The sequence below is a fragment of the Gaeumannomyces tritici genome, assembly GCF_000145635.1.
Source record: "Gaeumannomyces tritici R3-111a-1 unplaced genomic scaffold supercont2.3, whole genome shotgun sequence".
Classification (NCBI taxonomy): domain Eukaryota; kingdom Fungi; phylum Ascomycota; class Sordariomycetes; order Magnaporthales; family Magnaporthaceae; genus Gaeumannomyces; species Gaeumannomyces tritici.
In genome coordinates, this window is record NW_008804547.1 from 6,497,771 (window position 1) to 6,517,086 (window position 19,316).

At 59.9% G+C, this 19,316-nt stretch overlaps 7 protein-coding genes across 7 annotated transcripts in view; 2 read left to right on the forward strand and 5 right to left on the reverse strand.

Annotated features, from left to right (window-relative positions):
- Positions 1 to 1,216, reverse strand: part of GGTG_07305 (hypothetical protein) — a gene marked incomplete at its 5' end in the record, with an annotated part of 3,022 nt that extends 1,806 nt beyond the window's left edge. The window contains one exon of the mRNA XM_009225129.1: positions 76 to 1,216. Coding sequence (XP_009223393.1) covers positions 76 to 1,216 — 1,141 coding nt within the window. The remainder of the gene's footprint in view (positions 1 to 75) is intronic.
- A 941-nt stretch (positions 1,217 to 2,157) lies between these two features.
- GGTG_07306 (hypothetical protein) lies at positions 2,158 to 4,248 on the reverse strand (the record flags this gene model as incomplete). The annotated part of the gene is made up of 1 exon (XM_009225130.1): positions 2,158 to 4,248. The coding sequence occupies exon 1, from the start codon at positions 3,121 to 3,123 to the stop codon at positions 2,158 to 2,160; it is 966 nt and encodes a 321-aa protein (XP_009223394.1). The 5' UTR covers positions 3,124 to 4,248.
- Positions 4,163 to 7,770, reverse strand: GGTG_07307 (neutral alpha-glucosidase AB). The gene is made up of 2 exons (XM_009225131.1): positions 7,268 to 7,770; positions 4,163 to 7,188 (listed from the first exon to the last, which is right to left on the reverse strand). The coding sequence occupies exons 1-2, from the start codon at positions 7,350 to 7,352 to the stop codon at positions 4,304 to 4,306; spliced, it is 2,970 nt and encodes a 989-aa protein (XP_009223395.1). The 5' UTR covers positions 7,353 to 7,770; the 3' UTR covers positions 4,163 to 4,303.
- Positions 7,771 to 8,248: 478 nt separating this feature from the next.
- GGTG_07308 (nucleoside diphosphate kinase) lies at positions 8,249 to 9,635 on the forward strand. The gene is made up of 8 exons (XM_009225132.1): positions 8,249 to 8,361; positions 8,505 to 8,535; positions 8,606 to 8,649; positions 8,727 to 8,785; positions 8,859 to 8,903; positions 8,982 to 9,047; positions 9,118 to 9,169; positions 9,254 to 9,635. The coding sequence occupies exons 1-8, from the start codon at positions 8,345 to 8,347 to the stop codon at positions 9,399 to 9,401; spliced, it is 462 nt and encodes a 153-aa protein (XP_009223396.1). The 5' UTR covers positions 8,249 to 8,344; the 3' UTR covers positions 9,402 to 9,635.
- Positions 9,636 to 9,670: 35 nt separating this feature from the next.
- Positions 9,671 to 10,480, reverse strand: GGTG_07309 (hypothetical protein; the record flags this gene model as incomplete). Its single annotated transcript, XM_009225133.1, has 1 exon — positions 9,671 to 10,480. Exon 1 carries the CDS (start codon positions 10,424 to 10,426, stop codon positions 9,671 to 9,673), a length of 756 nt encoding a protein of 251 aa, XP_009223397.1. The 5' UTR covers positions 10,427 to 10,480.
- Positions 10,481 to 10,498: 18 nt separating this feature from the next.
- On the reverse strand, positions 10,499 to 15,593 carry GGTG_07310 (hypothetical protein). Its single transcript, XM_009225134.1, has 5 exons — positions 15,147 to 15,593; positions 14,304 to 15,081; positions 13,983 to 14,225; positions 13,165 to 13,932; positions 10,499 to 13,108 (listed from the first exon to the last, which is right to left on the reverse strand). Exons 2-5 carry the CDS (start codon positions 14,411 to 14,413, stop codon positions 10,615 to 10,617), a joined length of 3,615 nt encoding a protein of 1,204 aa, XP_009223398.1. The 5' UTR covers positions 14,414 to 15,081; positions 15,147 to 15,593; the 3' UTR covers positions 10,499 to 10,614.
- A 361-nt stretch (positions 15,594 to 15,954) lies between these two features.
- On the forward strand, positions 15,955 to 19,260 carry GGTG_07311 (mechanosensitive ion channel family protein). The gene has a single exon (XM_009225135.1). It carries the CDS (start codon positions 16,484 to 16,486, stop codon positions 19,118 to 19,120), a length of 2,637 nt encoding a protein of 878 aa, XP_009223399.1. The 5' UTR covers positions 15,955 to 16,483; the 3' UTR covers positions 19,121 to 19,260.
- The last annotated feature ends 56 nt before the right edge of the window (positions 19,261 to 19,316 follow it).

The following is a 19,316-nucleotide window of genomic DNA, read 5'->3' on the forward strand; positions in this document are numbered from 1 at the left end:
CCGCGGCGCCGAACTGCGCGTCGGCCATGGCGACGTGCGCGAACGCGCGGGCGGCGGCGCCGCTGCTGCTGCTACCGTCGGTGGAGAGAAAGGGTAGCAGGTGGCGCGAGGACGACGACGACGGGTCCGGGGTGTGCAGCAGCTTCAGGAAGATTTCGAGGCCCTCGTCGGACGCGGCCGTGCGCGCGCTCAGCCGGATGCAGCGGTGGCCGGGGCCGACGTGGCCGGGACCGGGGCCGTGACCGACTTGGCCGTTGATGATGGCGGCGGTGCTGGTGAAGGAGCCGCGGCGGCGGGGGTTGGCGCAGTAGTAGTAGTAACCGGTGCGGCCTTTGCCCTTGTCGTCGTCGTTGTTGTTGTTGTCGTCGTCGTGAGCGCTGCACGACGGGCACACGGACGGGCTGATGTAGATGTACTTGCTGACGCGGCCATCGACCACGAGGCTCACGACGCAGCGGGTCGGCTCGCCGGCGCCGTCGGGCCCGCGGAGGGAGTAGTCCTGCGTGAACGGCCGGGGAGCCGGGGGCGCGTTGTTGCTGTCCGTGAAGGCCACGGTGGCGGCGCCCCGGCTGCTGCGCGACGAGGTGCTGGTGCTGGTGCTGGTGCCGGTGCTGGCGCTCGAGACGCTGCCCCGGCCGGCGGCCCGGGCGGCAGGGTTCTTGTGTTGTTCGGCGCTCGCGGACTCGGGCGCGCGCGGGCAGGTGCTGCGGCCGCGGCGGCCGTTGGCCTGGGTGTGGCGGTCGCTGCCGTCGGTGTAGGCCGGGAACGAGGGGGGCATCGTCACGCTGCCGTGGACCGCCTGGCCCGGCCAGTTGCTGTCGCCGCGCGAGCCCCGTGTGTGGATGTCTTGGGCGGGGTCGTAGCTGGGCCAGAGGCCGGCGATGGGGACCGTGCCGTATTGGGTCGTGGGGGGCGGGCCGTTGTGCCAGGCGGCGTACCTCCGTACATGGTCGATCATGGGTTGCAGCGCGGGGTTCCAGCCCGTGCCGTCGGCCACGTAGAAGAACGGACCCGGGGGACCGGCCGGCTGGCTGTGGTGGTCGTAGGCCGGGACGCGTCGAGGGGGGTAGGCTGGGCCGCGTTGGTATGGGGGTGGCGCCCAGTGGGCGTGGGCGGGCATCTGCTCGGGAGCGCGGGGGCTTGCATGGAAGCGGCCGTGCTGGAGGAACTCCCTGAAGAGTGTCTCGGAATCCGGGGGGAACATGTCAGGATCCATGTTGCAGGCTGCAAACGAGAAGGGTTCGTGGCGGATTGGAGTGGCGGATGTGTGGATCTGTGGTTGGATGTGGTGTGACTGCGACCTGGGTAGTTGCTGTTCTGTGCCTAGTGAGACTAGGAAGGACAGAGACGGCTGACGAGAGGGCTGTTATATAGACGGCAGTCTTGTTCTTCTGCCTACCGTCCTTCTGCAAGAGCAGCGCCGAGGAGGGCGCCGTTGTAGCGAGAAGCCACGGGGAGACCGAGCCGCGATGCCACCAAAGGACCATGCTGCCACAGAGCATCGCAAGCCTCCCTGCTGGGATTCCGCGACCGATGATGAGAAAAAGTCGGAGGTGTTGACAAAAACCCACGAGACAGGCGGGCGGGTAGGTGCGGCGTCGGCGGCAAGCATCCGTGGAGTGAGCTGTGCTGCTGCCGGACGCTGGCCGTCACAAAGAAAGTCTGCGTCGGCTGGTGGCAAGCAGCCTAGGACGTCCAGCGAGCTGTTTCTTGCCTGCCCGCCAGTTTTTCGAGCTGGGAAGGCTGAGAACCTTGATGGACTATCGTATCTTTGTTCGCTACCCGGAACCCTCCGCGCTGGTTTGGTGTCTTGAAGAGGGTGGTGAGACCGGTTCAGGCCTCCTACCCGTCCTCAGTTCCCAGATGTAGTTTCCAGTGTGCTCTGGACACGGCAGCCTGAACCATGCCGTTCATGTGTGGGCGAAGCATTCCGGGCGGTTCCGGAACTTCAGGAAGCCGTAGGTAGTAGAACCAGTTCGAGCCATCCGCTACCCGGCTTTCCACAGGCTCTTGCTCGCGATTTCTGAGCACGGCAGTTTGACAGTTTGTGGCACCAGAGATGACATTCTGTTCGCTTGCTTCAGAACAACAACTAGAAGATTAGAAGGACATAGTTATACATGGAAGAGAAACCATCAGAACCCACCACACACAACCTCACAGCAGCGTCCCCGACATGCACTCGTCGCACGGAAACCCCTTCACGTCGGCGGCGCGCGTCGCGTTCTTGAGGAAGCAGTTGCCGCCCGTGTCGAAAAACTGCCTCTCGTCCATCCTGCGCCGCCACACGACGGTGCGGCACACCATGGCCGGCGACGCGCCCTGGATCTTGAGCGACAGCTTGTTGAAGCTGGCACACGACCGCACGCAGTCCTCGAAGCTGTAGGCCACCACCGACTGTATGTCCTTCATGTCGAAGGGCGCCTCCCGCCCGCGCCCGATGGAGTCGACCCGGCACTCAACCCGGTACCGCGACCCGTCCATGGCCTCGACCGTCTGGCCCTCGAGCCGCGGGCAGGGGAAGGCGAGCGTGCTGACGTTGCGCCAGTTGGCCGCCTCGTAGTTGGTCAGCATGGCCGCCGCCGCCGCCCCGGCTGTTGCCGCCGGTGGTGCCGATGACGACGACGACGACGACGACGTGCCGCTGGGGCTGCCGGCTGCTGGCGGAGCTGTGGTTCTGCTCGCCGAGTCGGCGGTTCTGCACTCGGTCGCTGGCGACGCAGCCCCGCCTGCCGACGCGGCCGGTCGGCTCGCCAGCATGGATCCAAGCACGCCACCGACGATGGCGCCGCCGACGATGACACCCAGGAGGCACGCCGCTGCGGCGAGCAGCCAGCCGGGGTGCCGGCCGCTGCTACTGCTGCCGCTGCCGTCCGCGGCTTTTTCGTACTGCGACTGGGGGTAGTCATGCTGGGGCGCCAGCGCTCGTGGCGGCGGCGACGTGGCCACGTAGCTTGTCGACGGCGTCCCTGGGTGTTGTTGCTGCGACGGCGGCGGCCCCCACCAGCCCTGGTCTTGCTGTGTTGCTGTTGCCGTTGCGTGGGCTTGGGGGTAGTTGTTGTCGTGCTTGACTGGCTCTGGCCCCTCCACATAGAGGGCCTGGGGTCCGTTGGCGTCGGCCATTTTCGGTGTGGGGGAGGGAGAGGGTGAGGGATGTGAAGAGAGAGAGCGTGTATATACAAGATCTAGAAGACACAGATCGTCTCGGGCAACGTGCTGGCTAGCAGGGACTAAGGTGACCCATGAGCTTAGTACTTAAGAGCAGAGAAGCACCTCCAGGCCAAGAAGAAAGCAAACCGTCCACGCGAGAGCCAGGGACGGAGGAGGGAGCGGGGATCGGCAACTTAAAGACAGCAGGAGTCTCGTCGTGTAACCAGCGGCTACCGTAGTGGAGAGGTCAAGCCATGCTCATCCACCCCATGCGTCGATCCTGCTTCGAGAGACTCTACCTGGTCTCATCTCGGCTGGCCTCAGCGCCAAGTAGACTCCAGGGGGCCGACGGCTGTGCCCCGGAGTGGTTGGAGAAGTGCGTCCACGATCCCCGTTAGAGGGTGTGACTAGCCTGCACGTCGGGCTCTACAAGCCTCCGATATCTTGCTCTGGCCAGCGGCTGGCCGCCGAAGGAATGCTCAAGAGGGCCTTGGCAAGCCCTCCCCTCCCTCAAGGCAAAACAGCCCGGTTTACGACGCGTGGTGAGGACGCCGCAGAGCCCGGACCGGGACATTTTGCATCAATGCCCCGACATCAAGCTCACAAGTTTTCCTCCTACTCCCCCAGAGACCTGACAAATTTCGAGGGGCCCTGTTCACGGCGCATGAGGACATTGGGGCATCTTACATAACTCCACAACGGCTGCAACTGCTTCTTGGTGGCCTTGCGACTCGAGACACCAACCTGGCCCGCCCCTGGTGTCGCCTCACTGTCTTCGGACAGGCCAAAAGCGTGGCCAGAGGATTCTAATCCTTGCCGCTTTATTCTTTTCAGTACAGCCGCGGCGCAGTTTGTATTGAAAACATGGCGGTAAAACCTGACCTCCGATTTGGCGCTGCCGCCTCAGCCCCCAGGTCAAACACACAAGCCCCGCAAGCACACTGCATTAGGTCTAAGCCTGCAGGGCGATGAACAAGTAATATAAAAATAACCGACCCGATGGAAGGAAAAGCAGTGTTCAGGGCGTATTTATTATATGCCAGGATAAAGTTCAAACATTGATTTCTCTTGTATCCTAATCGCCTGTCGGGACTTCTGGTACTGGCAGTGAAATCCCACAATACCTTTTACATGCTTTCGAGACGTGACTTTTCTAGGCAAAAGTGATCTTCCAGTCCTGGGCCACCTTGGCACCGACGCCGCGCACCACAGCGTAGCCTGCCTTGGTACCCGCCGCTGGCGTGTACTCGATCGCCACAGTAGTCTTCTCCCCTGTCGCAGACTCGAGGGTAGCCTGCTTCTTGGCCACCTGCTTGGCCGGCAGCCCAACGACAATGATCTTGTCGACAGCCACGTCGCCAAAGGCCTTGAGCCACGCCCCCGGCTTGATCTTGCTCAACGTCTCGGCGTCGCGGCCCTCGGCATCGGCCGATCTCAGCGTCGCCCCCTCGAGAGCGAACCGCCTGTGCACGTACTGTCCCTGCTCGTAGTCAAACGAGTCGCCGTCGTCCACATACAGGATTCCCTCGGCGCGGCCGCCGGCCTTGGGGTAGGTGATCACTAGTGTGTACGGGTCGAAACGCATCAGGGCGCTAGAACGCCGGGGGATGTCCCTGCGAGCAAAAACGTGACCACCACGCATCAGGAGCGGGATCTTGTCGAGCGGGGCCGCCAGTGTCGTCTTTTTTCCCTTGTGAGTCTGCGGCACATCGTACGTGAAGTAGTCGTAGTAGACCTCGTCATCGGGGATGTACATATCGACCGACTCCTTGTCCTTCTCCACCACGGGCTTGTGCAGCAGTCCTGTCTCACCGACAAAGAACTGGTCATCGACCGCGAATCCGCTCTCCTCGGTGGGGTTGGTGTAGAACATGGGCCGGATGATGGGCACGCCCTCGATATGGGCCTGGCGGAAGGCCGTGTACCACGAGGGGAGGAGGCTGTAGCGCAGGCGCAGCGCCGCCGTGATGATTGGGGTGTACGGGTCTCCGGCCAGGTAGGGCTCGCGGCGCCGTGCGTCAATGTGCGCGTGGCCGCGGAAGAAGGGGTAGAATGCGCCGGCCTGGTACCAGCGCGTGAGCAGGTCCATGTCCGGGTTACCAAAGAAACCCCCGACGTCAGCCCCCGAGAAGGGGAATCCAGCAATGCCCTGCGAGAGAAGCATGGAAGCCGAAGCTCCCAGATGCTCCCACGAGGCCTGGTTGTCGCCGGTCCACATGGCACCGAGTCGCTGCGATCCGGCGAAGAAGGAGCGCGTCAGAACAAACGGGCGCCGCAGCTCGCCGGCCTTGCGGCTAAGCAGGGCCTGGTACGTGGCGTTGTGGAACGTCATGCCGTTCAGGTTGTGAATATCGCGGTGCTCCCAGCCACCGTGGTGCAGGTTGTCCTTGGGCATCGACACCTCGGGTCCGTTGAAGACGGAGGGCTCGTTCATGTCGTTCCAGATGAACGTGTTCTCGGCCGTGCCCTCAAACGACGAGTACTTGAACTGCTCCTTCCACCAGTCCACCGCCTTGGGGTTGAAGGCGTCAATGTAGTGCGACGACCCGGGCCAGCACCAGCCCTCAAAGATGCTCCCGTCCTTGGTCTTGACCGCCAGGTCCTTGGACTTGAGCTCTTCAACAACCCGGTAGCCGGCCTCGTTCTTGATGTGCGGGTCGATGATGGTGACGAGCTTCCGGCCGTGGGCATCGAGGTGCTTGCACATGGCGGCCGGGTCCTTAAACATGTCCTTGTCCCACGTAAAGTACTTCTTGCCATCCGTGTACTCGATGTCCAGCCAGATGACGTCGTAGGGGATGTGGAACTTATCCATCTTCCGGTCTACATCCTTGACGTCGTCGTCCGAGACGTAATTCCAGCGGCACTGGTGGTAGCCGATCGAGAACTCCTGTGGCATGGCCGTGAATCCCGTGAGCTCGCCGTACTTCTGGACTACGTCACGGGGCGTAGGGCCCAGGAAGACAAAGACGTCCAGCAGGCCACTCTCCGAGATCCAGTGGGTCTGCGTATTCTTCTTGGAGCCCAGGCCAAGAGCGAGCGGGTTATTTCCCGCCTTGGCCTTGACGATGTCGATCCACGTCTCGGCGGCGTTGAGCCAGAAGACGCCGACGGTCGAGTCCTTGCGGTGGGCCTGCATGAAGGGGATGGCGCCGTACAGGCTCATGGGGCTGTCGAGAATGTACTCGAACACGTCGAGATTGTAGAACCGGTACGGCTCCTCGTAGTTGCCCTCACCGCCGCGTGTCTCCTTGAGCGAAAGCGGGCCAGCGTGCGAGGGGATACCAAAGACGTGCTCGTATCCAACGAAGGAGATGTCCATAGCGATACTCTCAGGGCCGCGAGGCTTGGTGTCGGTGTTGCCACCGAAAGTTTCCTCCCACCATGTGCTCTCGTCCTCGCCCTGGGGCTTCTGCTCCTCCTCTTCCTTCTTTTGCTCGCCCTCTTTGGTCTCCTCAGAGCCCTCGGCAGGCTGTTCGGCCTTTTCGACCTTGGGCCGCCAATGCTCCATGTTGAGCAGGCCGCGGTCGTTGAACTTGATCTGGCTGTTGCCGTCGCGCCTGAAGTCGATACCGAAGGGGGCGAACTTGATGAAGGCCTCGAATTTGGCGTCGGGTCCGTACTTGATGGTGATCTGGCCCTTGTCCTCTGAGGCGACCTTGGCGGCGGCGTCGACCTCGAGCCCGCCGACGATGGCAAAATTCTCGGCCTCGCTGTAACGTTCCTTGCGGGCAGTGCTGCTGTGGCGGAGGTCGATGTCCTTGTTTAGGCGCCTCTCTTCGTCGACGGTGACCCTGGCGGTGCCCGACTTGAGGAAGGAGACGGTCAGGGGCAGGCGCACCGTCTTGCCGTCCTGGTCAACCGTCTTGTGGATGATGGCCTCGAGGCGGCCATCTTTGAAGGCGACCGAGTCGGCCAGCACTTTGTAGGGAGCTTCCCATGATGATCCAGCACCAATGGCAGTGTCGGCGTAGGCGCGGTTGCGTTTGCAGAAACCCGACTGTTCGCACTTTTTGAAGTCGTGTTCTTTGACCATGACTGGGAGGAGGGAGAGCGGTGTCAGTGGGGAGACGGGGATGGTCAATATGCTTTCGTCTGGGCCGAGACTGAAGCTTACCAGCTGGGGTGAACAGGCAGGTCAGGGTGGAGAGGAGGCAGAGCGAGGCCGTCCAGCTCCTCGAGGTGCCGCCCGAGAGGCGCATGGCGACGACACCACGTCAGACGCCAGGTCGATCGGCGTCGCTAGTAGAATGGAAAGAAAAGAGGCGGGGTAACGAGAAAGAAAGGCGGCAGGCGCTCTATCGGCCAGCTCCAAGATGGCCAGTGTGCTGGGGAGGAGGAAAAGCCCAGCTCAGTTGTCGGTTTTGGCCGGCAATTCTGGGCGACCGCCATGCTCCGACTCGCAAGGGTCAAGCTGGCCAGAAACAACCCTGCACTGTTGGCCTAATCAGGTTAGTGCGGGTCTTGCACCTCAATGACGTTTGAAGGGGCTGCTCGATGGATGCATGTCCAGGAAAGGGCAGAATTCGGTCTGGAATGGGTACAGATAGAGAGGGTACCTAGTGAATAATACAATCTTCAGTATTTCTCTCTCTTTTTTTTCTTTTTTTTCATTCAGGCATCCACCCAGGGCAAGGAGCCTGGCAGCATCGTCGTTGGAGGAAGCGGGTGCAGCTTGGCTGTGCTTCCCACCATCGTGACCCACCACAATGCTCCAATCCCATCAACCCAAGTCGACAACACCGTGGAAACTCCAAGTTAGGAAAGAACAATTAGCCAGAGAATCTCGCATAAATACAAGCAGATTGGCTCACCAGAACCTTGGGCGTTGATCAGTGCAGCGTGGCCATCTGGCACTCCTTCCCCCAGCAAATAGCCCATTATCGGGAACCTCGCCTCGTTAAACGCATGACCAGAACGGCACGCTCCGTTACCCCTGAAAGCTGAGCAAACGCCCATCACCATGGACGGCCACCCCACCACCTGCCTGCCCCGCGGGCGACCTGCAGCCCTGGCGGGACCGCGAAAAATAATTACCCCGCCAATTTTTATGCTGGTCCTCGTCCTCCTAAGCTTCTTCGCCTGCTTCGTCTCGTCCCTCGACTCTGGCTCCAACAACACACAACTCCTGCCCGACCATCAAATCCTCAACACCAACACCAACAACGTTTCTGACCCAAACGAATCTCCCAAAATGGCTGACGAGCAGACGTATGTTCCCAAGCCAGCTGTTCCTTCCTCCCTGCGCCTGTTTTTTGTTCTTCCCACGCGGACTCGTCTGCTTGCCCTTTCCGGAGGTCTTGCTTGCATATCACAAGAAGAAAAACTTGCTAACTTTGCTCTCACCTCGACAGCTTCATTGCCATTAAGCCCGACGGCGTTCAGGTATGGAACCACCTCGAAGCATCAAACACCTCTACCTGCTCGCTGAGCAGCCCTGCTAACAGCATCACAGCGCGGTCTGGTCGGCCCAATCATCTCCCGCTTCGAGCAGCGCGGGTAAGTCGAGGCAACTTTGGGTCGCTGTTAACCAAAGAACAACAGGACACAAGAGACGCTAACCACTCTCACCGTAGCTACAAGCTGGTCGCCATCAAGCTGACCAAGCCCGGCGCGGAGCACCTCAAGGAGCACTGTTCGTCTTCCTCCCCAACCTTCCCCCTCGTTTGTCCCGACAGCTAGACTAACTCAACTTCTCACTACTACAGATGCCGACCTGAAGGACAAGCCCTTCTTCGCCGGCCTAGTTGAGTGTATGCCACACCCACCCCCGCCACGCGCACAGCGGGTCTAGACCCCACGAGACACGCAAGCTAACATGTTGGGCACAGACATGAACAGCGGTCCCATCTGCGCCATGGTCTGGCAGGGACGTGATGCCGTCAAGACTGGCCGCAGTACGTTTGGCCCTACATCCGTGGCACCCCCAGTAATGCGTTTTATGTACTGACTCTGGACGATTCACAGCTCTCCTCGGCGCCACCAACCCCCTCGTCTCGGCCCCTGGCACCATCCGCGGGTTAGTCTTGGCCCATCTACTTTTCCCATGTGAAAATCTGCCCTTGATATCGTGTCACAGCTGACTCTTCTTCTTTCACAACAGTGACTTCGCCATCGATGTCGGCCGCAACGTCTGCCACGGCTCCGACAGCGTCGAGAACGCCAAGAAGGAGATTGCCCTGTGGTTCAAGGCCGGCGAGGTCGTTGACTGGGCGTCCGAGAACGCCAAGTGGATCTACGAGAAGCCGTAAATTTCCCAACAGGCAAAGACCGGAGACTAAAAAAATGGGTGGACTTTTGTGGTGTTCGGCACGTCTTCAAGGAAAATGAGGCAAAGCTAGCCACGTACTAGATTCATCAGCTGTCGGATCAGAGAAGCAGGAACAATGCAAACATGATCGAGACTTCGTACCTGTGTTAAGGACGATTCGGGCCACTCTTGGCATCGCGCTGACCAGCGTATGTTTTTCTGTGACCATGTGGACGCCCTCGTCGAAATTTCCAGTCCTGGGCGCCCCAACTACTGCGACTTCCTCCCGCTGCTCAAAAGGGTTCTTGTGCGCACGAGAACACCCGCAAACCATGGCGTGGCCCAGATGCTCGCCGCAATCCGCAACGGCAGCAGCGCCTTGGTGATGGCGTAGGCGAGCGCGATCTCGACCACGGCCCGATACGGCCCCTGCGCGCCTTGGAGAGCAGCCACCCTATCCACCCCGGCGGCGGCGGCGCCTCCCTCCGCCTCCCCCTCCTTCTGCCCCTCGCCCGGCTCTAGGCCGAACCAGCCCTTGCGGCGAAAGTAGCGCTCGAACCGGCCCAGCCCCTCGTCGACGTACGGGCCGTAGCGGGCCGCGACCCAGGCGACGGGCGCGACGTGCAGATCCGTGTAGTGGAAGAGGGCAAACAGGCCGAGCAGCGGCACCACGGCCGTCAGCTCGTGCAGCACCAGGAAGGCGGCGGCGTGCGAGAGCGGCGCGGACCGCAGGCGCGAGGCGTAGGGGCGGAGGGGACGGGGCAGGCGGTCGAGAACGCGCGAGAGGCGCTGCTGCGGCGGGGAGGCCGGCGTGGGCGGAGGGGCGCCGGGGGGTTTGGGCGGCTGCTGGGAGCTGTGTCGCTTCGTTTGGGTATGACGGCCAGGACGCAAGGGGGTCGAGACGGAGGGGCGGCGCGGTATTGAGGCTGCTCGGTGCTGGGCGCCGGATCGTGCGGGAGACGCCAATTGGGAGAAGGTGCGCGCGGCTTGGCGGAGGCGACCGGGTAATGGTTGAGGGAACGACATTCTGGGAGGTTCGAAACCGAATGTGGTCGTTTTCACTTGGAATCTCAAGTCCCTGCATGTGGATGTGCCAGCTGGAAAGTACAAATTGCGATTACGTAATGCTGTCGATCCAAGTGCACGCCATGACACCCAAGGAAAGTGAAGGTGTGATAAGGAAATATAATAGACGAGTTAATGACGGCGGGATCCTAGTCCCGGCCGATCCCATGCAGCCCATTCCACCGTTCCATCATTTCCACAACCAACTCCCAACGGCCGCCCTGAAAAAGCCCCCAGTAGTCGCCCCGGCGTATAGTGTCCCTCCACTTCACGGCAATATCCAGAGGCGTCATTCCCGACTTGTCAGGAGTGTCTAGTGACAGTCCTACTCCTTCGCCCAAAAGGAAATCCAGGACAGCTTGCGTCAAATATCCACTATCTGCGATGAAGTGCAGTAGCGTCCAGCCCTTGCAATCCACCATGTCGAGTTGAGCACCAGCGTCTCGAAATAGTTCCAAGCCTTCGACGTTGGCGTGTGAAGTCCCAGCGTAGTAGAAAACTGCGGTTCGGTTCACGTGGTCTCGAAGCAACATGTCGGCGCCATTTTTTCGGAAAACCGTCAGATCGTCGACCGAACAGCTGGTAAAGAAGGGGAGGGAATTCTCCGCACAGAATACCATCAGCGGAGTCAAGCCGTTGTCGTCCGTGTCGTTGATTCCTGCTCCACCAGCACACATTCTTGGGAGCATGGAGAGCCAGCGAGAGGACGTGCACATGTGGTGCAGCATGTTGCGGCCACGCTTGTCCCGGCGTTGGAACAGCCCGGAACTTTGCGACTCGCAAATCTCGAGAATCCCCTGCGCGAGCCTGTAGGCCCCATAGTGCAGCACGTTCCTCCCTTGCGCGTCCGTCTCCGTGACGTCTGCCCCCCTGTCCAGCAGCAGGCGCGCAAGCTCGGCACTGCCCCTCAAGCAGGCCATCAACAGCGGGGTCTGGCCGTCGTGGTTTCGTCCAGAGACGTCCGCGCCGTGGTCGAGCAGCATGCGGGCGACTCTCTCGCAATCCCCCCCGTCGTGCAGCAGCGCGTGGAGCGGCTGCCACCCGTCGATGTCGGCCGCGTTGACGTCCGTCTTCGCGTGGCACACAAGCATCTCGACAAGTCGGTATCTCTCTTCCTTCATCCATTGCATCTTCTCGTCCCAAACTCCGTTCTCGTAGTCATCTGGTTTCTCTACGAGATCCCTCATGTGCGTCTCGAGAGTTTTCCAATCCTCGTTGGTAATACACATGTACCTATATATTTTGGCACACTCTTTGACTTCGGGGAAGAGAATGTTTCTGCGCTGTCTCCGTTCAATGCGAGGTCGTATGCTTGCCTGCGAGATTGCCGTTTGTTCCATGCCGGGTCGTATAACTTCCTGTGAGATTGCCAGGTGAAGAGCTGTTTCCCCGCATTCTGTCCTCGCGGCCGGATTTGCCCCCCTTTCCAAGAGGAACTCGACCATGTCAGCCCTCCCTGTAAATGCTGCGTAATGAAGTGGCGTGAGTCCAGTGCTGCCACCCTTACTGTCGGAATCGCATAGTTCGCGCTGCAAGTCCCATGCACACCCCTGCGTCTGATCCAAGTAGTAGCCCTCTCGGAGTCGGACTGGTGCGTCGATGGCATGTCCGGCTTCGAGGAAGAGATCAATGCCGAGCATCCACCCATCATACACGGCGTGATGAAGCAATGTCATATTGCCACAATCCACCATAGCTGCCGGAGCTCCTTTCTCGAGAAGAAGCCTAAGCGCGCGCCCCCATCTGCGGGTGGTGGCATGGTGTAGAAGCTTCCTCTGGAGCGCGTCGTGGATGTCCGGCTTTGCTCCGCCATATTCCAGGAGCCACATCAAGGCTTCTTCTTGACCGCCCACGGCTGCCCATAGCAGTGGGGTGGCTCCGTGATCGTCCTGGGTGTTGACGCTCTCCTCCTTCGCCAAGGCCTCGAGATGATGGCGGAGGCCGAAATAGGCGGCCAAGTGCAGGCCCGTTAAGCGCTTGTACTCCCCCCGGAACGGCGGCCAGCTCGGGGACCCAAAGTGCTTCCAGGCCTTGCAGACGTTCGGGCGGTGGCGTAGGAAACTCATGACATCCATGAACAGGCTCTCGTCAGCGGCAGCCATCGCGAAGTGAGTGGCCCAGTTTTTAGCGGCATAACTGTAGGCACCAGTCCCCTCCTCTCCCAGCTTGAGGCATTTTATCAGGGCTTTGGTAATGTCCGCTTGCGCGCCTGGGAACTTGTTCTCCCACTCCAGGTTAAGGAACGCTCGGATGCTCCGATGGGAAATCTGAACCGCTCTTTGCTCCGGGATGTGAATGTCGCGGCGTTCAATTAAGAAACCACGTGCGTCCCGGACCAGTTTGTCGATGGATAGTGTACCCCTTCTGCCGCCCATCAGCTCCAGGGCGTGACAGAGTTCGTCGCGGTCCAGAGGGCGTTGCGCTAGAAGTATCCATAGCATCGCCTTGATAGCACGCCCCGTCTCCAACGGGTCGCGGCTTTCAAGCTTCGATAAGAGACAGCCGAATGCACGTCGAAGAGCTCCATCTAAGTCTCGGAGCCCAGATAGCCTCCCAGACGAGATCCCCTTCAAAACATCCGCGAACTCATAGATCGAGTCCATGGATCTCAGTATATGGAAGAGGAATTTCGCAATAAGAAAGCTGGTGCGGTACTTGGTTAGTGACGAAAAGTCAATTGGGCTACGCAAGTGCCTTACTTTCTTCCCGACACCTTCCACACAGTCTCGGCGACCTTTTGGATGTTAAGTCCCTCTGTCAAGATGTCAGAAGACAGATCGGAGGCGCGATCTTGAATGTACGTATCCATGTCCGCCTGGCTCGCTTGGATTTCGAGGCTGGGCCATGCACCCATAGTCTGCATGATCTCAGGCTGATCCAGGGAAGCGAGCACCAGATTAACGCTGGGCAGTCTCTGAGGCAGCTTGATCGACCAGGCAAGCAGGCTCCTAACATCGGCGAAGCCTGTGCCAAACTCGTCTATGCCGTCGAATAGCAGGTAGACCTTTTTGAAGCGCTCGGTGGCCGAGCTGACCGCGTCAAACAGACGGGGTCCTTTCAACCCGGCGAGAGTTCGTGGCACAAGGTCGGCGCTCGGCTTGATGAATATGGAAGGACTCCTGCTGGATAGTAGGCAGAGAATAGCTCGCATGATGTCGTCTAGGGACCCTAGGTCTTGCTTCTCGCCAGCGCGGAAAAACAGCGAGACAATGGCAATATCGCGGTCTTGGGCGTGTGCTTCCAGATGCTTCGCCAGCTTGGCCATGAGAGTCGTCTTTCCCGCGCCTTGCTCCCCGTAAAGGAGAAGCACTTGGCCTTGTTCCCTCCTCCACTTTTCCACGGCTGCCGAGCCGAGGATGTGCCCAAAAGTCCCATCAAGACCCGTGGACGGGGCATAATGAGGACCCGGCCAGATCTCGGCGATTTGTTTGCGAATCTCTTGTGACTGTCTGACTTCTTCCTGCAACCTGGGCTATTATCAGCACTGTTGGAGATTGAGGAGATTGCCAAGGCATACCAGGAGAGGCGCCTTTCCGCTCGCTTCCACGGCGTTTTCAACCCTGCTGGGTCAAACTGTGCCCGCCTGTAATGTTGCCTTAGGAGCCCAATTAGTCCTGGCCCGCGGGATTCGATACTGTCGAGATGTTCCTTGATTTCGTCCACCACTTCGAGGCACGCCCTGGCGAGTTCCTTCGATTCCGCAGGCAAGCTGCTGCTTTCCTCCACGTACGGCCCAAGCTGTCGCTTGAAAAATTCGACACTGCGGCAAAGAAAAGGAGAAGTCGAGCCAGTCAGTGCATGTCACGACCTAACCGCAAGGTCGCAGCCTCTAACTTACTCCTGCCTTTGCGCAGCAATTTGCTCAGGGGCTTTTATGTAGCGTTCGGCTGCCTTTTGTAGCTTGTACACAATCCGGCCGAGAGCGAGTATGTCGGCGTGCATGTACATGGCGCTGACTTCACCATGAGCGCTTGTTATCAGAGAAGGGGTTCACCGATGCAATTCGAGTTGGGATCCGGAGCAGGCAACCACATTTTTGTCATGTGCTACCGTTTGCGATGGATGCCTCACGGCCAGAAAAAGCCTGGCGGAAAGCCTGACCATCAAGAAAGCAGACGACGGCTTTTCATGCTGGCCAGTTGGGCACCGCCACGTTGTCACGCAGGCTCTCGCGGAGACGAGGTGGTAAGGCTGTGGGAGAAGAGTGCGAGAAGCCTGGTTGGCTGTCAATTGAATGCCGCCTGAGAAAGGCGCATCGACGCCCGGCTTGGGTGAACTCCAATTTCCATGTGCTTCCAAAAAGCACCCAAAGTGTTAAGATGCAAACTGCGATATCATACATAGATTAACTTCTCGATTTCTCCTAGATAGCACATGTTAAAGCTCAGCAATATACGTAGGCGTCCCGCTGCGAGTCGGATGTTCGGTCTTGATGTAATTACGGCCGTGATTCCTCCGGACGGCTGTCATCATCGCGCGTTTGGTTGGGGCACCCGCGTTGGCGCTTGATAATGGGTTAGAGTTCAACCTGAACGGGTTCTCGGACCGCGTAAGTCGCGGTTGAGAGAAGCAGCACGGCCTTGTCGATGACTTCATCCGGGCCAGTGCTCTCTGCGCTAAAGTCTTGTTGTTGAGTAATGTCCAGTGGTATTGCTGTAGGAGGCTGCATAGATCAACTCACGTTCTGCGCGTGTGAATGTGGAATGCGTGTAGCAACGATATCCAGAACCACCTGGCGCCCATACTCCGCGAGGCAGCTGCGAGGTAACAGACATGAATAATTGTCCCGCATCGGCGCTGGATGCATGTGAAAAACACGGAGGGGTCAAGAGAGAACAGTTGGCACGGTAGGGATCGAGATGACCAGCACGGTGAGCTTGCCAGCCACGCCAGCAAGACTGCGCCGATCAGGCCACAAAAAAAGATAACAGCTGCTGGCTGAGCAAGAATTAGGGGATGAAACAACCACGTCGAGATTGGCATCCACGGGCAAGGTGCGACGCCATTTCTGCATCCAAGCAGCATCCCGGAAGCACAGAATGCCATGCCCTAGGCCGGGTTGCCGAAAGCGAATGAGCCGATAAGACCAGACGGCGGGACGCTCAGCCGTCGCCGCAAGGGAGCGCTGGGAGATGGAACAAGGAAGAAAAAGCCTGGCATTGCCCTGGCGCTAGCCGGCTCGGCGGCAAGCCACCAAAGCCACCGCAGGGGCAGGAGTTCCACAGAATGACGAAATGGCCCCGCTTGGCGCACTCGCCAAGTGGATGCCGGAGCGCGACCGTCGCCCCACATTTGGCCAACGACGTCCAAGGAAACGCGCTCGTATTGGATCTTTTTTGGGACGACAAACCAAACCGCCAAGGGAAAATTCACAGGAAAACACCAACCCACCACCACCTTGGCCTTTTGCCTTTTGTCCAAGATGTTTGCCGCCAGTGCAACCTCCAGTTAGGGGCCGTCCGGGCTGGGCCCGTGGCCCTGTTCTCGGGGCAATGGTCATCTACAGTGTGCGGTCGGCGTGGGTTTCGGCAAGGGAAGTACAGGGGAAGAGGGAAAGGGTCCAAGGACAGCTGCAGAGATGGAGATCCCGATCGATTTGACGTTGCAATACGCCACGCCCACGGCTCCGGCGCTCTTGGCCTGACACCCTGAAAGATTTTCATGCCCGAATGGCACACTGTTGACACGGTGTGTGGGAATGTGCAGAGCTGGAGGGCTCCAGTGTAGGTAGGGTTTTCGGTCCCCCCATCTTTTACCTTGAGTTTGCAAGCTGCAAGCACCGATCTTTCCTTTTCCATATGACTCCAGCCTTCCCACGGTCGCTGCCGACTTCCCAATCATCACCGTCTTTCCTCAAAGTCTACCGGGTGCTTTGTCAAACCTGACAGCACCATTTCTCCCCTCCCACACCCGCACTTTTCACCCATATTTGATGCCCACGAGCTTCTTTCTCTAGGCCCTCCTTTTCACCGGTTTGCGAGGTGAAGCGCCCTAAAACGGGCCTGATAGTAGCCAACCATGTCGACCCCAAGGCCTCCAAATACGTTCAACGAGAAGCCCATGGATGAGACTCCTTTGAGTTCGAGGGACTTGCAAGATGACGAGTCCAGAGAACAGGCGAACCGCCTGAACGACGACCTCGAGCTCCTTCGCGCCGAGCGATACGTCTCTAACCAGGATCACGATCTTGCCTCTCGGAGATCCCGAGACCGCCGCCTGGGGGATATCCAGGAAGAGGATGCCTTCAATCAGCCGGTCGATGAGCCTCCTCAGACCACACAGCAAAAGCCGACCACAGCCAACAAGCTCTGGACCAAGATCAAGAAGTTTCCACGCATCATCCGCTACTTTGTCTACTGGGCTCCTGTTGCCGGCATCTTGCTAGCCCCAGTCATGATCGACTCGTATGCCTTCGCTAATACAGAGCTGGCCGTGGGCGGATATGGCGGAGTGCTGCTGTTCTGGTTCGGCATCTGGCTCGAGATTGTCTGGGGAGCTCTATGGGCGTCGCGCGTAATCTGCGCCGTCATGCCCTACATGTTCAAGTTCTTCGCCAAGGCTGTCGGGTCGAGCAACCACAAGAAATGGAAGGATGTCGGCCGCAACCTCGAGCTCCACGCCTCGCTCTTCGTCTGGATGCTAGCCGTGCTGTGTTCCTTTTTGCCCATCGTCAACAACAAACGTGCCGTCAACGGCGGTGACGAAGACAGGACGCCTTTTGTTCAGTGGATCGACATTGCGCAAAAAATCATCATCTCGCTGTTCGTGCTGTCTGCGCTCAACATCGTCGAGAAGGTCTTGATCCAATGGATTGCGAGCTCATTCCACATGCGCACTTATGCGTACCGCATCGAGGCCAACAAGCGGGACATTGAGTTCCTGATCAGCATGTACACGTACTCGCGCAGTAAGACAGACGACGACTCGGTCTGGAACCCGACACACTCGGGCGGCACCAGCGGCGACAAGACGCCCATGAGGGCGCTGCAGCAAAACGCGCGTCAGGCGTGGAGCCGCTTCGGCACCGTGGCCAACCGCGTGGCCGGCGACTTCACGGGCCGCAAGGTCCTCAACGACAACCACCCGCGCAGGGTCGTGCTGGAGCTGCTCCGCACGACCCCAACCAGCCAGACGCTGGCGCGCATGCTGTTCCGCTCCATGGTTTCGCCCGACCGCGACACGCTCGTGCTCGACGACTTTCTGCGCGTCTTCGAGGTCGAGGAGGCTGAGGCTTGCTTTGGCATCTTCGATCGGGACCTCAACGGCGACATCTCGATGGAGGAGCTCGAGCTGGCTAGCAACGAGATCCACCTCGAGAAGAAGGCGATCGCGGCGTCGCTCAAGGATCTGGACTCGGTCATAAAGAAGCTCGACAGCGTCTTCGTCTTTATCATCCTCATCATCTCCATCATCGTCTTCATTTCAATCCTGTCGGGTTCGGCGGCCGCAGCGCTCGGCTCGGCCGGCACCACGCTGCTGGGCCTGGCGTGGATGCTTCAGGCGACGGCGCAGGAGTTCCTGCAGTCCATCATCTTTGTGTTCGTCAAGCACCCCTTTGACGTCGGCGACCGGGTGCGCGTCTACGGCAACACGGGCACGGGCATGCAGGGCGACGACTACTACGTGCAGGAGATCTCGCTGCTGTACACCGAGTTCAAGAAGATGGAGGGTCATGTGGTGCAGGCGCCCAACTCGTTGCTCAATAACCTGTTTATACTCAACCAGCGCCGCAGCAACGGGCTGGCGGACCCGATCGAGCTCAAGGTCCGGTTTGGGACCAAGAACGAGGTGATCGAGGAGCTCAAGGCGCGCATGCTCGACTTTGTCATGGAGAACAAGCGCGACTACGCGCCGCGCATCATCACCGAGGTGCGCACTATCGACGAGGTCTGGTCCATGACCTTCAACATCATCTTCTTCCACAAGTCGAGCTTCCAGAACGAGCTGGTGCGGCTCAACCGCCACAACAAGTTCGCCGCCGAGCTGATGCGCCAGATGGCCGATCTGGGCATCGAGGGGCCGCGCAAGCACCAGCCGGGCGGCGCGCGCGACTTGCCCTTCTTCTGGTCCAACGTCCAGCCGCCCAGCTACGACTCGGCCACCACTTATCCATCCGGCCCCGCCCCCCACGGCGGCCACCAGCACCCAGACGTCACAAGCCCCACGGCCGGGGCCGGCAGCAGCTCCGCCGGCGGTGACCTGCACCACTCCAGCAGCAGCAGCAGCGCCCCGCCCGCCCCCGCCATGGTGACGCCCAGCTCCGAGTCCTTCCTCCGGCGGCGCCGCGCCTCTAGCCGCGCCACGTCGGTGCTCGACGCGGGCCCGGCCTTTGGCGACGTCTACGATAGCCGGCGGTCCGACACGGTGGCGCACCTGGCGCGGCTGCAGAGCATGCGCGCGGCGCAGCACCACCACCCGGACCGGCTGCACAGCGTCCGGTCCGGGGGCGGGGATTCGGAGCACGGCGGGCGGAGGAGCTCGAGCGCCAGCCGCGCCGCCGCCGCCTCGGGCAGGTTCTTTGGACGCCGGCCCACGATCCCGGTCAACCCGGGAATCGCCGAGTCGTCGGCTGAGCCGCCCATCGAGCTGAGGCAGCAGTCGCCCCTGCCGCCTCAGCCGTCGGCGACGCGGGGTGATGTCGAGCGCATGGTCTGATGGACAGGGTTATGACGATGATTTTTGGTCTCTTTAGTTTCAACCTCTCGGACGCATTGACGTATGGGAAATGGTATCTTTATGTAATGTAATCAGGGTAGTGAACTCGCCTTGACTTTAACACCTTGTGTTTGATGCTCACCCACCCCCTGCTATCACAGATGTCTCGAGCCCAGCACGAGATGGTAATTGTACT

Coding starts and splice junctions, on each gene's coding strand:
- GGTG_07307 (XM_009225131.1), bottom strand. CDS start 7,352: ATGCGCCTCTCGGGCGGCACCTCGAGGAGCTGGACGGCCTCGCTCTGC. Junction 7,189..7,267: donor CTGCCTGTTCACCCCAGCTG/GTAAGCTTCAGT, acceptor CCCTCCTCCCAG/TCATGGTCAAAGAACACGAC.
- GGTG_07308 (XM_009225132.1), top strand. Junction 8,536..8,605: donor TTAAGCCCGACGGCGTTCAG/GTATGGAACCAC, acceptor ACAGCATCACAG/CGCGGTCTGGTCGGCCCAAT. Junction 9,048..9,117: donor TGCCGTCAAGACTGGCCGCA/GTACGTTTGGCC, acceptor GACGATTCACAG/CTCTCCTCGGCGCCACCAAC.
- GGTG_07311 (XM_009225135.1), top strand. CDS start 16,484: ATGTCGACCCCAAGGCCTCCAAATACGTTCAACGAGAAGCCCATGGAT.
- GGTG_07310 (XM_009225134.1), bottom strand. CDS start 14,413: ATGTACATGCACGCCGACATACTCGCTCTCGGCCGGATTGTGTACAAG. Junction 13,933..13,982: donor GCGGAAAGGCGCCTCTCCTG/GTATGCCTTGGC, acceptor ATAATAGCCCAG/GTTGCAGGAAGAAGTCAGAC. Junction 13,109..13,164: donor TGGAAGGTGTCGGGAAGAAA/GTAAGGCACTTG, acceptor GTACCGCACCAG/CTTTCTTATTGCGAAATTCC.